General features: G+C 55.5%; 1 protein-coding gene across 14 annotated transcripts in view; it reads left to right on the top strand.

The window, feature by feature from the left end:
- Positions 1 to 7,276, top strand: part of ZNF467 (zinc finger protein 467) — an 8,481-nt gene extending 1,205 nt beyond the window's left edge. The window contains exons 1-6 of one of the 14 annotated variants that reach the window (XM_029234013.1): positions 657 to 1,033; positions 1,282 to 1,357; positions 1,837 to 1,953; positions 2,530 to 2,635; positions 2,770 to 2,883; positions 5,382 to 7,276. In XM_029234013.1, the coding sequence (XP_029089846.1) occupies positions 2,868 to 2,883; positions 5,382 to 6,886 (1,521 nt within the window). In that variant the 5' untranslated portion in view covers positions 657 to 1,033; positions 1,282 to 1,357; positions 1,837 to 1,953; positions 2,530 to 2,635; positions 2,770 to 2,867 and the 3' untranslated portion in view covers positions 6,887 to 7,276. Of the gene's footprint in view, positions 1 to 656; positions 1,954 to 2,529; positions 2,636 to 2,769; positions 2,884 to 3,029; positions 3,074 to 3,701; positions 4,161 to 5,381 lie in introns of those variants that run through there. The other 13 variants (XM_029234001.1, XM_029234006.1, XM_029234002.1 and 10 more) reach the window with 13 other exon arrangements.
- The last annotated feature ends 10,143 nt before the right edge of the window (positions 7,277 to 17,419 follow it).

Below are 17,419 nucleotides of genomic sequence, written 5' to 3'. Positions count from 1 at the left end.
GGGGAGGGGGGACCAGGAAGGAAGGGAAGCGAGAGCCCGCAGGGGAGGCAGAGGGGGAAGGGAGACGGGGCCTCGGAGGGGAAGGAGAGCTGCAGGAGGGAAGGAGGGAGGGAGGAGGGAGGGAGGGAGGGAGAGGGTGGGGGGGGGAGCGGGGGAGGAGGGCTGGGGGGCGGGGGGGGGGGAAGGGAACTGAGGTGAAGAGAGGAAAGGAAACCAGAGTGGGGGAGGAGAGGGAGAGGGGAGGGGAGAGCCGGGAGGAGGAGGGCGGTGCTGGGGAGGAAGGAAAAGAGGAGGGGGAAAGGAAGGGAGAGGGTTTGCGGCCGGGGAGGGGAAGGAGCCGGGGGAGAACCAGGAGGGGAGGGAAAGGCGGCCCTGAGCCTGGGGAGGGGAGGGAGCTCTGCCGCGGAGGCTGCCCCAGCTGAGGGTCAGGGGGGCGGTGGCTGCGGAGGGCAGACCCGAGGGGGCCGAGAGGGGTTGGCAGGCAGGCTGTGGGCAGGGGGAGGAGCCGGAGGGGCGGGGCAGGGGGCAGGGCTGGAGAGCCAGCCAGCTTCCGTGGGGAGAGAGGGCGGAAGGCGGAGGGAGCGGGAGAGGGGAGGGTGGAGGGAAGGCTGCCAGAGACTGGGGGGGAGGGGAGTCTGCTGGGGGAGGGGCAGGGGACCCGCTGGAGGAGGAGCCGCGAAGGCGGCGCGAGGGCCGGGTGTCCAAGCCTGGGAAAGCCCCGCGGGGGAGGGGCGATGGCTTGGGGAAGGTGAAGCTAGAGTTATTCCTGCCTCCGGTGAGGACCCTCCTCCGAGGGCCTCCCCACCAGTTGCCCAGTAGTGATACTCACCTCCGCCCCTAGGCTGGTTCCTATTTCACCGGCTCCTGCAATGACAGCTGGAGGGCCTAGGAGACGAAGTTCCCCGCTCTCCCCTCTGGTCTCCCACCCTCCACCCTCTCCCCAGAGAATCGGTTGATTCCTGACACCCCCAGGCAAGGGCCCTGGGGGGTGGGGAGCGCTGAAGGGCCGGTGCTGGCTCTGAGAGACCTGCAGGTGAGGGTGGCAGGCTGATTTCCAGAGCTGACCTGAGCTTAGCTTGCAGAAACGGCTTCAAGGCCTTCGCCTTGGTCCACCTTCAAAGGTCTCTGCTTTCTGAAATCCACGTTCCCTCATTTCCCTCACCTGTACCTGAGGACATCACCTTTGGAGCTCCTGGAGATAGCTGACGGGGAGAGGTTGGGCAGAGCCAGGACCCAGGTGGAAGCTGAGAAAAATCTGAACAAGGTTGCATTTCTCCTTAGGGTCTGTGGCCGGATCCCCAGGAGGAGTTATCCTGGGTTGCCATGAGAGAGACCTTCGAGGCCCTCAGGTCCCTGGGTGAGCCAGCAGAACTGAAGGAACTTGGATGGGGGGCAGGGGAATAGGAGGATTCGAGAGCATACTACGCCTGCTGCTTCCCTAATTCAGGCAGCAGAGCATCCTCAGGAGGTTGCCACCCTGATACCCCGGAGACCCGAGGAGCCTTTCTTTAGGGCAGCATCCTTTTGGATTTCATCAGGAAGAATGCCTGGTCCACGTTGGAGGTTGTGCTAGTACTCACAGAACGCCAGGATATTTAAATCTATTCTCTCTTCCTTCTGTTGCCTGTCCTTGACGCAGTGCAAGGGGGCTGAGGTCGATACCTGGCCAAGCCACTGCAGGGCCTGGCTGTCCCTTGTCCTAGTTAGAGACCCTTCCTTCCTGAGCACATGGGGAAAACCCATTGGGTGGGCTGGGAAGGGGAAGACCCCCCCCATCTTTGATCACCTCTTCTGTACTTTGTGCTTTACTTGGACCCATCCTTTTGCCTGTAACAGGACTCTCTGTGGGACAGCCGGAGATGGCCCCCCAAAGTGAGCCTGGGGAAGAGTCCCATAATGCCCAGGAACAGATGTCCCCTCCCCGGGAAGAGAGAGCGCTGGGCAAATGCTCAGGTAAGTAAGTGGGGACCAGGGAAGGTGGCTCAGGGCGGAGTCTTCCTTCCTTTGTTCATCAGGTGTTTACTGAGCACCTACTACGTGCTCCATGCTATTCTAGATATTCAGGATACCTCAGTGACCAAGGAGACAAAGATCCCTACCTTCCAGGAGCTTAATCCTAGTGAGGGCAGAGGGTCAACAGACAGCAAATGTAGAAATAAGTGTACTTATAACCCGTGTTAGAAGAGGCTATGTGCTTTGGGGGCGTAAAGCAGGGTGAGGGAGCCTGAGACCACTGCAGGTAGGGGTGGGGCAGGCTGGAGGATTAAATAGTGGGGTGAAAGTAGGCCTCATTGGGAAAGTAAGATTGGAAAGAGGTGAGGGAGGCAGCTAAGCAGATACGGGGAGAAGATGCCTAAGGCAGGCGTGGACCTGGCTTTCTGACACCCTGATCTCCTCTAATGATTTGCCTTGGAACTGGAGTCCATCTGGTGGCTGGGAGGTTCCCCATCTCCCCTCCTAGGAGCCTCATGTAAGCCTCAGGGCAGGGACCCTTCCTTGCTTCCACTATCTTACACACACATATTCCAGAAACTCCTCACAGCTGTGGCTCTTGCAACCTGCACGGCCTTAGCAGCTGCCCTGCTTGAAGGAGCCTGAGGCTGCCCTGGGGCAGCTGGGAATTCAGCCCCTGCAGGTATGATGTGGGATGCAATCCTGCCGGTGGGGCTGGGACCGGGGTGTCAAAAGCCCCTGCTTCCTAGCGCCAGTGGGGAGCTCTGTCCACCTCTGATGTCTGCGGCATCCTTGAGGTAGCCTGTTCTCTGCCAGGGTGTGAGGCCCCCAGACCAGAGGAAGGTGCCCCCACTGAACAAGCTGAAGCTCCCTGCAGAGGAGGCCGGGCATGTGCACCACGGAAGGCTGAGCCCATGGGCTCCTGCCCAGGTGAGTCTTCCCAGCTCTCCATCCCACCAGGGGGCCAGGCGGAGGGAGCAGGGGCCTGCCAGCTCCCGAGCTGCTATCTGAGGAGGCAGCCCCCCCAGGCCCTACCAACCCAAGATGAATCAGGCCCTGGCACCTTTCTGCTGTAGAGCTTCAGCACGCGGAGGGAATTCTACATCCACAGACAACAGGAATCAGAGAGGCTGGCCACCAAAGAGAAACACACTCTCACCTCAACATCCTCCAGAAGCCTTAACTTCCCAGCCTGTCTCCCCCAAAGTTCATTCCTATTGACAACTTGAAATATGATTCCCAGGAAGACATATGGCATTGATCAACCTTTTCATTGTCTCTCCCCAGACATGCTCCTTCCCCCAAATCTCCACTGATCTCGGTGCTACGCACATGCTCCGAGAATCTGTTGTATTTGACGCATCTCCCCCATACGCAAGGCGATCGAACAGTTCGTTCTCTCTCCACAGTCCTACCCGTCACTTCCTTCCACTACCACCAGCTTTATCACCTTCTGTTTGAGTGATGTCACTTATTCCACAAGGGCTTGTTTCGTGCCCACTAGGTCCAGGCTGTGTTAGGTAGAGCGGGAAGAGAGGGGCTCTAGAGTGACACAGTCCTGGTTTGAATCCTTGCTCCACAATTTTTGCCTGAGTGATCTTGGATAGGCTAGAGGAGCCTCAGCTTGTTCACGAGAAATAAGACTCACTTCTGCACAGGGGTTTTCGTGAAGGTTTGTGAGAGAGTGTATACAGGGCTTCATCTGCAGTTGGCACTCAGTACATGGTGGCAATCCTCCTTTTTATTAGACGCATAAAGAAACAGAACACAAGATGTCTGCCCTCCAGAAACTGAAATCTGATACCAATATGAGCCAGAATAAAGAATGAAAAGAACAAATTACAATAAAGGCATGTCACAAGGAAGTGTAAAAGTGTCAACACTTAAGTGTTTTTATGAGATCCTCGTGCGTTGGATTTGTCAAAGATTTTGTTGACTTGTGCTCCATATTGAGAGAGGTGTAGACTCCAGCTCAGATGAGGGTGAGGGTGGAGGATGGGAAAACATTCTAGGCTAAGAGACTTCGAACTAGGGAAGTTGACATGTGACTGGGGTTACAGAAGACCAGCTTGCCTGAAGTGAGGGGTTTATGCCTGGGAGTATTAAGAGAGTTGGACTAGGTTGGCGTGAGCCTCAGATGCAGCTAGAACTTGCTTTATCCTCTACATAATAGGGAGCTATTGACGGTTCTTCAGTAGAAGAGTGGCACAGTGAAAATGAAAGCGATATCACAGTACGATAAATAGCTGTTTGGAGCTGATGGACGGATAAAGGAAACTAGGAGTAAATCTAATTGTGATACTGCACGTGGAATGTAACCAAGGCTCAGGCTATTACAGACGTTTAGAGCCAGACAGGACCTCCGATCAGCCGGTACAAAGGTTCTCAAACAAGAATCACTTTGGGAGCTTGAAAGAAAGAGAACAGATTCACGGGCCCGGCTCCCATAGATGCATTTTGTGAAAGTTGCCCAGGAGATGATGACATGGCACCAGATTTAGGAACCATGAACTGGTCCAACCTTTACGCCTAAGCAAGCTAACACACTTAGTTCAAAGAGATTAAGTGACTCAACCATGGTCACACTGCTGCTTAGTGGCAGAGGAGAACCCAAGGGGACACTCCCGGTCTGGGTCCTGAGCTCCTTCCTCTTGGCTGGGCCATTGCAGTGCCCAAGAGTGGGCAAAGCTCCAGGGGAACCCATCTCCAACCTGCTCCCTAAGAGGGCCCTCCCTGCTTCTCCAGCGGTGGCACCATCCATCGGTCCTCCAAGTCCTGTAAACTCAATCCTCTTCTTAAACTGGGATTTCCCACCTGGCCCTAGAAGCAGCAGCGAAGGGCATATGAGCAGGGGGAGACTTTGAGAAACCACAGGAAGGAATGCAGGGGTACTCAGTGGCCACTGGGGAGGAGTTAGAGAGCAAGGGGGGCGTCAAAGGTGAAGGTCAAGGTTCCAAGTCCAGCCCGCTGGGAGAAGGAGGCTGTAGACCTACTGTTGACATCAGCGGGGTAGATCTGGGAAGGTGGGGTGTTTGGCGGTAAGCCTGCTGAGCTGTAACCAGTTCGCAGGACACACAGGGGAGTTGCTCAACTGGGGATGAGAGGTTGAGGTTCCAGAACAGAAAGATCTGGGGGGCCACGTGGACATATGAGCCAGGACAGGAACCTGAGGACTGAACCTTGAGGGAGAGTACGGGGAGGCTAGTCCAGAGGCAGGGAGGCAGGCAAACCGGGGCGAAAGCGTCCCCGCAGCAGAGCGCGGGAGGCAGACTTTCAGTGATCTTTGGGTTTGGTCATTCCCAGGAATTTCCAGTGGAAAGAGCAGAGGCTCGACTTCAGGGCTCCAGGAAGTGGTGGTCGTATTGGCAGATAAACGGCGCATAAATAAATGTGGGGCTTAACAGACTCGCCTTGTTTTGATCTTTCAGGGGAGGAGTGGATGATTCGGCAGGTGAAGGTGGAGGCGGAAGATCACGAGGCAGGAGAGGAGGTGGAATGGCCCCAGCATCTGTCATTACTCCCCAGCCCCCTTCCCGCACCTGACCTGGGGCCTCTGGCCGCCGCCTATAAGCTGGAGCCGGGGGCCCCAGGGGCACTGGGCGGGCTCGCGCTGGCGGGGTGGGTTCCGACCTCGGAGAAGCCCTATGGCTGCGGGGAGTGTGAGCGCCGCTTCCGCGACCAGCTGACCCTGCGGCTGCACCAGAGGCTGCACCGCGGCGAGGGCCCTTGCGCCTGCCCGGACTGCGGCCGCAGCTTCACGCAGCGCGCACACATGCTGCTGCACCAGCGCAGCCACCGCGGCGAGCGGCCCTTCCCGTGCTCCGAGTGCGGCAAGCGCTTCAGCAAGAAGGCCCACCTGACCCGCCACCTGCGCACGCACACGGGCGAGCGGCCCTTCCCGTGCGCAGAGTGCGGCAAGCGCTTCAGCCAGAAGATACACCTGGGCTCGCACCAGAAGACGCACACGGGCGAGCGGCCCTTCCCCTGCCCCGAGTGCGAGAAGCGCTTTCGCAAGAAGACGCACCTGATCCGCCACCAGCGCATCCACACGGGCGAGAGGCCCTACCAGTGCGCGCAGTGCGCGCGCAGCTTCACGCACAAGCAACACCTGGTGCGGCACCAGAGGGTCCACGAGGCGGCCGGCCGCGCCCCATCCTCCCCCGACGCGTCCGCCTCGCCCACGTCCCCTGCCCCGTCCCCCACTCCGTCCCCTCCCGGGCCCAAGCCTTTCTCCTGCTCCGACTGCGGCCTGAGCTTCGGCTGGAAGAAGAACCTCGCCATGCACCAGCGTCTGCACCGTGACGAGGGGCGCCCTTTCGGGTGCGACGAGTGCACACTGGGCGCCACCGTGGACCCCGCCGCTGCCACCGAGCCCTCGGCCTGCGCGCCCCGAAGCACACCGGCGCCCCCAGGCGCTCCCGCGAGCCAGCGGTCCTTCCTCTGCCCGGACTGCGGGCGCGGCTTCGCCCACGGGCAGCACCTGGCGCGGCACCGGCGGGTGCACACGGGCGAACGGCCCTTCGCCTGCGCGCAGTGCGGCCGCCGCTTCGGCTCGCGGCCCAACCTGGTGGCCCACTCCAGGGCCCACAGCGGCGCCAGGCCTTTCGCCTGCGCGCAGTGTGGCCGCCGCTTCAGCCGCAAGTCGCACCTGGGCCGCCACCAGGCGGTGCACACAGGCAGTCGGCCCCACGCCTGTGCCGTGTGCGCCCGCAGCTTCAGCTCCAAAACCAACCTGGTCCGCCACCAGGCCGTCCACACGGGTTCCCGCCCCTTCTCCTGCCCTCAGTGCGCCAAGAGCTTCAGCCGCAAGACCCACCTGGCGCGACACCAGCGCATCCACGGCGGCGCCGCCCACCCGACCTCCGAATCTGACCTCTTGGCTCCCGTCTGGCCCACTCCCACGGAGGTGGTGGCATCCCCGCTCTTTTTCTGAGCCTCGTTCTAGGCCGGTCCCTGCCTTTGCCTTCTTTTGTTCCCTGGTTCCAGAGACCCATGCCCGACGACATCTCCTGCGCGGAGGAGCACGACGGCCTGGACAGCCTCTGGCCATTTTCCTTTCCTCTCTGTCTTGCTGGGGAGAAGCCTGGAAGGGACAACCGGCTCTGACAGTCCGGGACAAAAGCAGGGCTGAGGGTGAATCCTTGCCGGGAACGGTTCGGTTCAGGCCTGAGTTCCTGGAAATCTCCCACCCAGAGACCCCATCGGAAAGCAGACACTTCCCGGACCACTCCTGACCAAAGACTGCGTCAGGAACCTCTACGAGGGAGGGAAAGAATGGTGATCTGTGTACTGAAAGTTTCATTAAAATTACAATCTGAAGGTTCTGGGGCTGTGAAATGAGTTGGTGGGATGGAACCCCAGACTTTTCTCATCCACTCACCCACCTTAATCCACACACGGACACCCCTTCCCTTCCTATCCTGCGTGAGTTAAATTTAGCCAACTGCCAGTAATGGCCTTTATCAAATCAAAATGTGATCCAGCTAATTGCTAAATCACCATCTTGCTCCCTGCCTTTAGCTCAAATTGACAAGGAAGAAACATCAGTATACATTTCTCATGCCAAGTGTCAAAGGCTAGAACTGTAGGGAATGCAAAGAGAGGGGACAGGGTGCCCCTGGCCATTCCTATGGGGACGGCATACCACCAAGGGCTCTGGAGCTCCAGGGCTCTGCCTCTGTTTGCAGCTCTCCCAAGGGGATCTCAGAACAGCAGCCCCACCTGCCACTCTGCCTGGCAGCAGGAGGAAGGATGTTAGTGACATGAAGGTTGCTTTCACATCACACTTTCCCATAGGTTCTCTCTTTATCATGGGTGCAGACGTTTCTGTAGCTGTGCTTCCCCAGCCTAGACTGGCAGGAGAGCTGGGCTGGCTGGCAGTGACTGGGAGGGGTGGGATGTTGGGGGAACGTGTTGGACTTGGAGTCAGAAGTCTTACCTTTGACCCTTCCTCAGCCTCTTGTAGGACTTGCGGCAGAGTCCTCATTTTCCTGGGCCTCTGCTTTCTCATTAAAATAAGATTGCTGGGGCTTCCCTGGTGGCGCAGTGGTTGAGAGTCTGCCTGTGGATGCAGGGGACACGGGTTCGTGCCCTGGTCTGGGAAGATCCCACATGCCGCGGAGCGGCTGGGCCCGTGATCCATGGCTGCTGGGCCTGCGCGTCCGGAGCCTGTGCTCCGCAACGGGAGAGGCCACAACAGTGAGAGGGCCGCGTACTGCAAAAAAAAAAAAAAAAGATTGCTGGTGTTGATGAGGGCTGAGGCTTTTTTTCCAATTCTAATGGCACTATCACTAAAAATAACCCTAGCAAGTATTTATTGGGTACCTACTATGTGCCAAGCCCTGCGCTAGGCACTGGGAAACAATAGTAAGCAAGACAGACAGGACCCTGCCCTCACAGAGCTTGCAGGAAACGTGAGGAGTGCGGGGTGAGGGCCAGCACAGAGGGCTTTGGGAGTGGCGTCCCAAATTCAGGAAAAGTCAAAGGAGGTTCCCGGGATGAGGACACCTGTAAAGTGAGCCCTGAAGAATGGGAGCAAAGAGCAAGTGGGTAGCCCCTCCTCCTGGTCCTTTTCCTGGGTTCCCACCTCCTTCCTATCCCAGTCTTATAAGTCCAACTGGTCTGAATATGCAAGACCTGGGAAATCTTAGGTGGGACCCAGCCCCACAGCCATTCTGGTGACGACCATTGTGCTGGAGGAGGCAGAAAAGATGAAGAGCCAGGCGGCCCTTCTGAGTCAGAGGACAGTAGTGAACAGAGGACAGTAGTGAACAGAGGACAGTAGTGAACAGAGGACAGGGCCTCTTGCCTGCTTCGGGCGTCCCCACGGCTTAGCTGGCTCCTTCAAGCACCCACACCAATGAACCGGCACCCAAAGCACACACGTGCTCCATTCCTAAGTTGTTGCCTTTCCACTTTGAGAAGGAGGGGAAATGGTCAGCGAAGGAGCCAGCCTGGTGTGTTTTAAATACAGGTTTCCCCAGCTATCCTAAAGTAGGGCGTCCCTATGAAACCTTCCATAAGCTGAAACATCGTAAAGTGGAGAAGCAATCACTTTTGGACACATCTTGCTAATGGATGCACAGAACAGATAGAGAAGAAGCACAGATGCTCACAGACACAGTTCAAAGCTATGGTGGCTTGATGCTGGCATGCTGAGTGTGGTTCCCAGGAAGGAGCTTTGCAGGGTCTCTCTCACTGCTTGGGGTACGCTGCCTCTATAAGGGCAAGACAAATGCTGGCTGCTATTTTCACTTTTCATAAAAGCAAAACTCCTCTTCAGATTCCTTGCAGTTAGCGGAAGCAGGTACTAATGTAGGTCTTTCATAAAAGTGAAGTGCTGTAATTCGAACTTTCAAAAAGCAGGAGATCCCTGTAAACCCCACAGCCGGTGCGCTTCGTATCAGAAAATACTCAGATGCTCTAAATGTTCCTATTTTTCTTCTAGGTAACACTATGCTTGGGAAACTAAGTTAGTGATAAAGAGGCTGTTTGGCAGCGATGGAATCAGAGCAAAATGAAGTCGGTAGACTTAGAGCCTTAATCCAGGCTTTAGTGAAGTCTGCCTATCACATAATTAGTAAGACAAAGAACTTTCCGAGTGGCCTCCTCCTGTATCTCCTTCCTCTCCATCTGCAGGGTTGGACGAGAACATGCCAGTTAGAGTGACCTGCCGGACATCCCTGCGAATCTTGAGTCAGAAAGATTCCAGATGTTCCCCCGGCTCGGCCGGCTAGCTCAGAAGGCAGGGAGACAGGCATTGCAATCCTCCACCCAGAAGGACTGGTGAGCTTTGGAGTCCAACCAGCCTTGCGTAAACGTTGTAGGGAATTGAACAGAAGATCTTGTCGTTGTGGCATCTACAGTCCAGATATAAGACAAGCAGCTGGTTGCTTTGGGGCCCAGAGCGCTGGGTGCCCTGGGACACTCCGGAGAAGAAAAAGTCAAGATCCCTGACTCACAAACCTAAACCTTAGAAGGGAGACAGGCTTGAGTTTCATAAAACACCTGGACCATCGTATGTGGTGGTCTGGGCCCAGGTGTTCTATTCTATTCTTCAAGATACAGGTATTGGAGGAGTTCAGAGAAGGGGGAGGGCCTGGGCTGGAACAGTCAGGGATGGCTTTGCCAGGAGGAGGGTCCTGGTGAGTCCAGAAGGTGGCTACAACTGGAAGAGACCGAGAGGAGGTGGGAGGAACCAGGAGGAACTGGGAACCCTTAAGTGCTAAACCTTATGTTGAGGCGCCGGGCTGCAGGGGATCAGGTATTTGCACACAGTTTGAGATGAGAACAGGTCACCCAGCTCAGGGCCAGTGCAGAGAGAACTCACATCTCCAGGGCGCCCTGTTCCAGGTCCTCTGCCAGCGAGGCATCGAACATTCAGGACTCCCTTCTCCCATAGCCCTTCACCGAGCTGGTCCCAGCACTACACCTCCCTGCGTCAGCCACCCCAAAAGAAACTATCGAGGGATGAGGGACAGGGTAGGCAGTATGAAAAGGGGTTGTTGTGATTACCGCTAATCGTAATGGTAGCTAATATTTACCTAATACTTGCTATGTGCCAGGGCCTGACCTGAGTTCTTTACATATATATTAACATAGCCAAAACTCACAATAACTACCATTATTATCCCCATTTTATAGATGTGGAAACTGAGCACAGAGCAATTAGGCCATTTGAACAAGGTCATTCCTTCCTTCCTTCATTCATTCAACAAACATGTGTACGGTACCTGCCTGTGTGTCTGACACTGTCCGATGCTGGGAATGGTAACAGTAGTTATAAACTGAAATGTGTCCAATACTCTGTGCTAAGTACGCTACAAATTAAGGGCTTTGCAAGTGTTGCTCTGTTTTTCTTTCCGCCCCCCTATGAGTGGGCATTGTTGTCCTTGGTCAAGTTTTTCTGATGAGGTAAAAGAAGCTCAGAGAGTCTAAGTTACTTGCACAAGTCACACAGCATATGTGATGAAAGCAACACAGTGGTCTGATCCTAGAGCCTGTACTTTAAAAAAAGCACATTTTACGTTCCCACCAACAGTGCAGAAGGGTTCCATTTTTCCTCGCCAACCCTGGTTGTTTTCTGTTCTTTTGATAGTAGCCATTCTAACAGGTGTGCGGTGATCTCTCTTTGTGGTTTTTTATTTTGTTGTTTTTTTTTTCCAGTACGCGGGCCTCTCACCGCTATGGCCTCTCCTGTTGCGGAACACAGGCTCTGGACGCGCAGGCTCAGTGGCCATGGCTCATGGGGCCCAGCTGCTCGCGGCATGTGGGATCTTCCCAGACCAGGGCACGAACCCGTGTCCCCTGCATCGGCAGGCGGACTCTCAACCACTGCACCACCAGGGAAGCCCTCTTTGTGGTTTTGACTTGCGTTTCCCTAGAGCCTGTATAGTTAAACACCAAGCTCGGTGTCTTTGCAGAGAGGACCCTCAACGTTCCTGGTCCTCAGGGGCTCAGTGGATGGATCTAGTGATCAGTGTGGAAGGGAAGCATGCGAAGGGCCATGGGATGAGGGGTGAACAGCAATGAAGTGCACGTGGAGGGTCAGGAGGGGTCTCTGGAAGGTGGGGTGACTTGCTGAGATCTCACCTCCTTGGACTGGGCTCTCGGCCAGCCGGGTACTGTGGTCACATTCACTCACCGTATTAAGGAGTGTCTGTATCCAGGGAGAGGGAAAGGGGTTCCTGCCCCTGGGCCCAAGGCAGCAAACCACACTTCCAGGGGGCAGACCCCTGAGAAAAAGCAGGAAGCAACTGAAAGCAAGCTCGTGTATTGGTTGCAGAATATTCCCTTTCCAGAAGTGATGGTGAATTATGGAGTCACCCTGAGGCGGGAATATGGGAGTCGGTAGGGAAGGGTGGCTGTCGGCTGTAACCGGCTTGTAACTGGGACAAAAGCCTGTATCACAGGCTTCAGTGACACCGCCCAGCGCAGCCCGTCTCTGGGCCCCAGTATCTGAGAATCGCCTGGCTGTTGCCTGCCTGTCTTCCCTGCCCCGCAGGCCTCTCCCGTGCACACACGGGGGGCGGCGGGGTAGGGGGCTGAACAGCCCGGGTCTGTGCTGCGGAACTCCTTCACCAAAGGCGCTGTGTTTGTTTCCTAGGGGCTCTGGAGCAAAGCACCACACAAGGAGGATGGAAAGAAGCAGACATTTATCCTCTCAGTTCTGGAGGCCAGAAGTCCAAAATCAAGGTGTGGGCGGGGCCACGTTCCCTCCGAAGGCTCTGGGGTGGGTCTGTTCCAGGCCTCCCTCCCAGCTTCCGGTGTTGCTGGCGACGCTTGCGATTCTTGACTTGTATCCTCGTCCGTCCAACCACTGCCTCCTGTGCTCACACGGCCTTTCCTGTGTGTGTGTGTCTGTCTCTTCTCTTCTTTTTCTTTTTTTTTAGATGTTGGGGGTAGGAGTTTATTATTTATTTATTTATTTATTTATTTTTGCTGTGTTGGGTCTTCGTTTCTGTGCGAGGGCTTTCTCTAGTTGTGGCAAGCGGGGGCCCCTTTTCATCGCGGTGCGCGGGCCTCTCACTATCGCGGTCTCTCTCGTTGCAGAGCACAGGCTCCGGACGTGCAGGCTCAGCGGCCATGGCTCACGGGCCCAGTTGCTCCGCGGCATGTGGGATCCTCCCAGAACAGGGCTCGAACCCGTGTCCCCTGCATTAGCAGGCAGATTCTCAACCACTGTGCCACCAGGGAAGCCCCTCTTCTCTTCTTAGAAGGACCCAGTCATAGTGGACTAGGGCCGCCCCAGTGACCGCATCTTAACTTGACTGCATCTGTAGGGACCCAATTTCCAGATAAGGTCACAGTCCCAGGTCCCAGGGTGAGGACTTCAGCCTATCTCTTTAGGGGACACGTTTCAACCCATCGCAGGGAACTTCACAGAGATACTGTGTCAACCCTGGAGGAGGACACACTGAAATGCAGGCTCCCGGTGCTGGGAGGGGATGGCTGGCTCCACCCGGGAGGGAAGGGGGCTCGAGCGGCACAGCTCTGATCAGACTCGACTTGTGTTCCCCAGAGCTCTTGCCTTCCACGTGACAGGCTGGGAAACTAGCTCTGGAGAAACATCAGAGTGTTCAAAAAAGCTCAGCGATAGTAACAGAAATGTCTCTTCGTGTTCCTTTCTTCTACAGTAATGTTTTAAATTGATATTTTCTTACTTCTAAAACAGTAAAGTACCTTTGACATGACTGTAAACAAAGAAAAAGCACAGTTGACTTTTAGGAGACTGTAGGAGCAGCTGAGAACTGAGCTATCTTCATTCAAACGTGACTGTTTTGTTTAGTGTCTCTGTGTGTGAAAACTGCGTGTGTGTGTGCATGTGTGTTTGCACGCACGCATGCACGTGCCTATTCTAGGGTTTATTTGTGGGGAGACCTAAGATGGGGGAACGGCATGGGGCTGAGTGTGCCTTGAGGGGTAAGTGGGTTTGAAGGGCAGGGGGTGCAGTTCAGAGAAACGGGCTGCGCTGGGGTGGGGGTGGGGCTTCTGCACAGCATCTGGAGGGAGAGAGGATGGGCAGACTGAAGCGGGATGAATTGGTCTGCAATAGTGAACGTTTTTTCTGCCCCAGGAGACTCGAAAACCCTCCTCGGAGTTGTGGTGGGACCTGGCATAGGGTGGTCACAGCACGGCAGATGCCCTTCGGGAGGAAAGTAATTCCGAGGACCTGGTGGAGAGCTTCACCCCACCTTAGGGTGGGAGAAACAAACTACTCTACCTTACTGGTGTTTTGTTAACCAGAGACAAGTCTGTATTTCACAATCAGGGGTGACTACTCTGTTGCAGATGGGTGACATCCTATCCTTTCCTGGGAGCAGTAATTTGGGGAAAGGCTGCAGAGCGCTGTGCTGTGGCCTCAGGTGGTGGAGAAGCTGGGGGTCCTCACGACAGGGCATTGCCGGAAACACTTCCCCAACTACCTGACAGAGAACAGAGCTCCGGGCTAGGAGGAGGTCAGCCTCATGGCAGGGACGCTCTTGGTCAATACTAGGACCTGGATTTACACCATAGGCTTATGTAATATCATTACATAAGGTCATTAGGGGCATTTCAAGCGGATTCTGCTTTAGGCTCTCCAGATGCCAGACCTGGGCTCCCCTATAGCCCGGCCAGGTAGCTCCTTTCCCTTACTGAGTTTCTCCGCTCAAGGTTTCCCTGGAGGGCTTTCAGGGCCCCTGAGACTCGGCCCTGTGGCCCAGCTTCCCCCCAGAAGGGCTGTGTTTTGGTGGATGAGGCAAACTCTCTCCGAGTAGCTGGTCCTCGGATTGTCTCCTCCGGGAGGCGAGCCCGCGCATCCGCGTCGCGCTTGTGCTCCCCACACTGACTGGCCCTCGCCGCGCGGCTGCCCAAGCCCAGGCTTGCCGACCACCTGGACTACTATTACCTCCTCCCGTCGTCTGGCCTCCAGCTCCTCCCACTTTCCAATGTATCCTCCAACTGATAGGGGAGTCTTGCTTTTAGCTTGTTATGCCCCAGCCTAAAACTTTCATTCATTGCCTACAGTTTAAAAGCACCTTCTTCACTAGGCATATCCGAATTCACAGCAGCTGGTGCCTCGTCTTAGGCCAGCTGTGGATGCGTCTGTCTTCCTCTGTGGGTTGCGAGCTTCCCTGGCATCCAGCCTGGCTCCCGTCCCCCAGCCAGCACTCAATAAATATTTGGGGTTTTAATTCAAAGCCCTCTGCAGTTGGCCCCAACGAACCTTTTTTAACTTATTTCCCAAACCTCGTGGGGAAAAACCCTCCCCAACCTCAACTGATCTTGTGTTCTTTCGCCCTCATCTTGCCGAGTCTTTCCCACCTCCCCTGTTTGCCTCCCTTGGTTTCCCCATCATGAAGTGCCCACCCAGCTCAACTTCCCTTTTATTTATTTATCTTTTAAAAAGTTATTTATTTACTTATTTATTTGTACAGCAGAAATGAACACAACATTGTAAATCAACCATACTTCAATTTTATTTTATTTTATTTTTATTGGAGTATGGTTGATTTACAATGTTGTGTTACCTTCTGCTAGACAGCAAAGTGAATCAGTTTTACGCACATGTATACACAATTTTGTAGATTCTTTTCCCATGTAGGTTCCACTTCCCTTTTAAACCCCACCTCTTCTTCAAGCCCAGATGGAGGCCGCCTCGGGTGGGGCGGTGGTCTTGGCCTCAGGGATCTCCTCCTTTAGGTTCTCAAGGCCGCATCCGATGCTATCTGCAGCATCTTGTTTCCAAATACCTAAAACTTATGAGCGCTTAGCGTGACCTAGGCTCCTAGTTAATTCTCCAAAGTGCCCTTGGGTTATCCTCATCTCACAGGTAAGGAAACTGGCGTTTAGAACAGTTGAGCTCTCAGGGATGTGAGGGCCTCGTTTCCCCAGGCAGACTGGGGGCAGCTCCAGGTCGGGCATCTTGTTTACCGTGTGGACTCCTAGGACCCAGTTCCCTGGGTGCTAGTTGAACTGTGTAGCTGGAAAAGGAGCCCACCCATCTCTCCTCTCCTGAGAGCCTTGGTGCCTAGAATCCACCTTTTCAGAGGCATAGCTTCGGGCTAAGTCACAGTAATGGCCAAAGCATAAATCCTGGAGAGAGAATAAAATTCAGCGATCCATCCCTCCCCACCGCCCACCCCCCATCCCCCCCACCCCCACCCCCCTGCCAGCATGCTTACGGCTGAATTGACTGCTCAGGAGCAACTCTCAGAGTTAGATGTCAGGTATATCTCACATACTTTACGTCTCCCCCGTTTTAACAGCCAGATGTAACATATGGCCTAAATAAAGGTGTTTCCTCCAGATATACATATACCTACGTTACCAGATGAGAAGACAAACACACAGACCCAGAAGAGGCAAGAGCCTCACTTGGGGGAGCGGACGTGAAGGGAAAGCAAGAACATTGGTGTTGGAGGGGCCTGGGAATTTCCTAGACCAGCGGTCCCTAAACTTCTGTGGACCACCAAGCAGGTTGGTAAGACGTTTGAAACGCTCCCCAGAAAAACGTGCAGAGAAACGACAGTTTGCGTATAATTTCAGAGGGCACGTGACCACTCCACCCCGACCCCAAGCCCACCCGTGGCCTTCAGAGTCTCTGAAGCTCTGAAATTTTAACCCCTCATCCTGCACGTGAAAGAACAGAGGCCTGGAAAGGGAGAGAGGCCCCCAGACCGGGAGCTGAGGGTGGGAGAGAAGGGAAGACAGAATCCTCGGTCTGGCCAGGGCAGGCCCTGCTAGCAGGTGTCCGGCTCTCCATGTGATCCTCCGCCTAGGCTGCCCCGGCCACAGGAGGAGCCTAAAGGCAATTTGGAAACTGCGATGGGGCTGGAGGAAACACCCGGGCTCTGCCACCCCCTTCCTGTTCAGCAGGCTTGGGAGGGTCGGGTAGTCAAACCCACAGCTAAGTGAGCTGAAGGGCTCGGACCAGATCAGGAATCATAATTAGCCAAAGGACCCACACACCTTCACCTCTGGGCCCAGACCGAAGCCCCCCAACCTGGCTGGGCCTGGGGGCTGGAGTACACCCCCGGGAGGGCCTAGCTGGGCGGGAACCAGGAAGTCCAGTGCCTCCCTGCCCATGGGGTACCCCCTCCCCGTGAACAGTCTGACCGGGCCTTTTCATTTCGCAGCTGCAGCTGCCGGCACACCCCTGTCTCATCTGGCTTTGTTGTGCTTTGTTTCAGGAAGGAAACAGAGCAGCCATCCTCACCCCTCACCCCCACTCCTATTCTCAGTCAAGGTCACAGGCTCTTCCTCTCCTCCTGGGGCCAGTGCTAGCCACCACCCGTCAGGGTTTAGGGAACAATCTTCCGAGCTTTCAACAGCTCTGTGAAAGTGGTTGTTTGGGGAACCATTGCTGAGTGGGACAGGGGAGATGCCCCCAAACTCGAGCTATCTGAAGTCCAGTAGGTACTTGAGAATTCCTGGGAACAATCGAGGACCTATCCAGTGTCACCGTGGGGACTGCCCTTTGCAAATGTAAATGGTTCGTTAAATGAGCTGCACTGCGTGGGTGGCAAGCAAGAAGCAATTTTATTTTTTCTTCCATCGTCCCATTCAAACCCATTCTGTCAGACCCGCCTTCTCCACTGGACCAGGTTTCCCTCCTGCGTGACCTTCACCCGGATACTGAGTGACTGAAAACAACCACCACTCACGTGCTCACAGTTCTGCGGGTTAGCAACTTGGGCTGGGCCCTGAGAAGAGGTTTTTGGCCCGCCCCACCTGGGGTCCTTCATGCCACTGTCGTCTTGTGGCTTTGGGGCTCAACAGGGCCTGGACGGTCCCAGCTGGCCCCGTTCACAAGTCTGGTGGTTGGTGCCGGCTGTCGGCCGGGCCCCTCCTCTCCTACTCCAGCTTTCCTGATGCTTTATTCACGTGGCCTGTGAAAGCGGCCTCTCCTCAGCCTCTGCATCTCCAAGTTCCCACTGTCACCGTCAGTCAAATGACCGACCGACTTTCTCAGTTCCAAATTCCC

This window comes from Monodon monoceros, unplaced genomic scaffold, assembly GCF_005190385.1.
Source record: "Monodon monoceros isolate NGI ecotype Baffin Bay Population unplaced genomic scaffold, NGI_Narwhal_1 Super_Scaffold_2, whole genome shotgun sequence".
In the NCBI taxonomy this organism is placed as follows: domain Eukaryota; kingdom Metazoa; phylum Chordata; class Mammalia; order Artiodactyla; family Monodontidae; genus Monodon; species Monodon monoceros.
The sequence above is the reverse complement of the archived record's forward strand: the minus strand, read 5'-3'. Positions and strand labels throughout refer to the sequence as shown.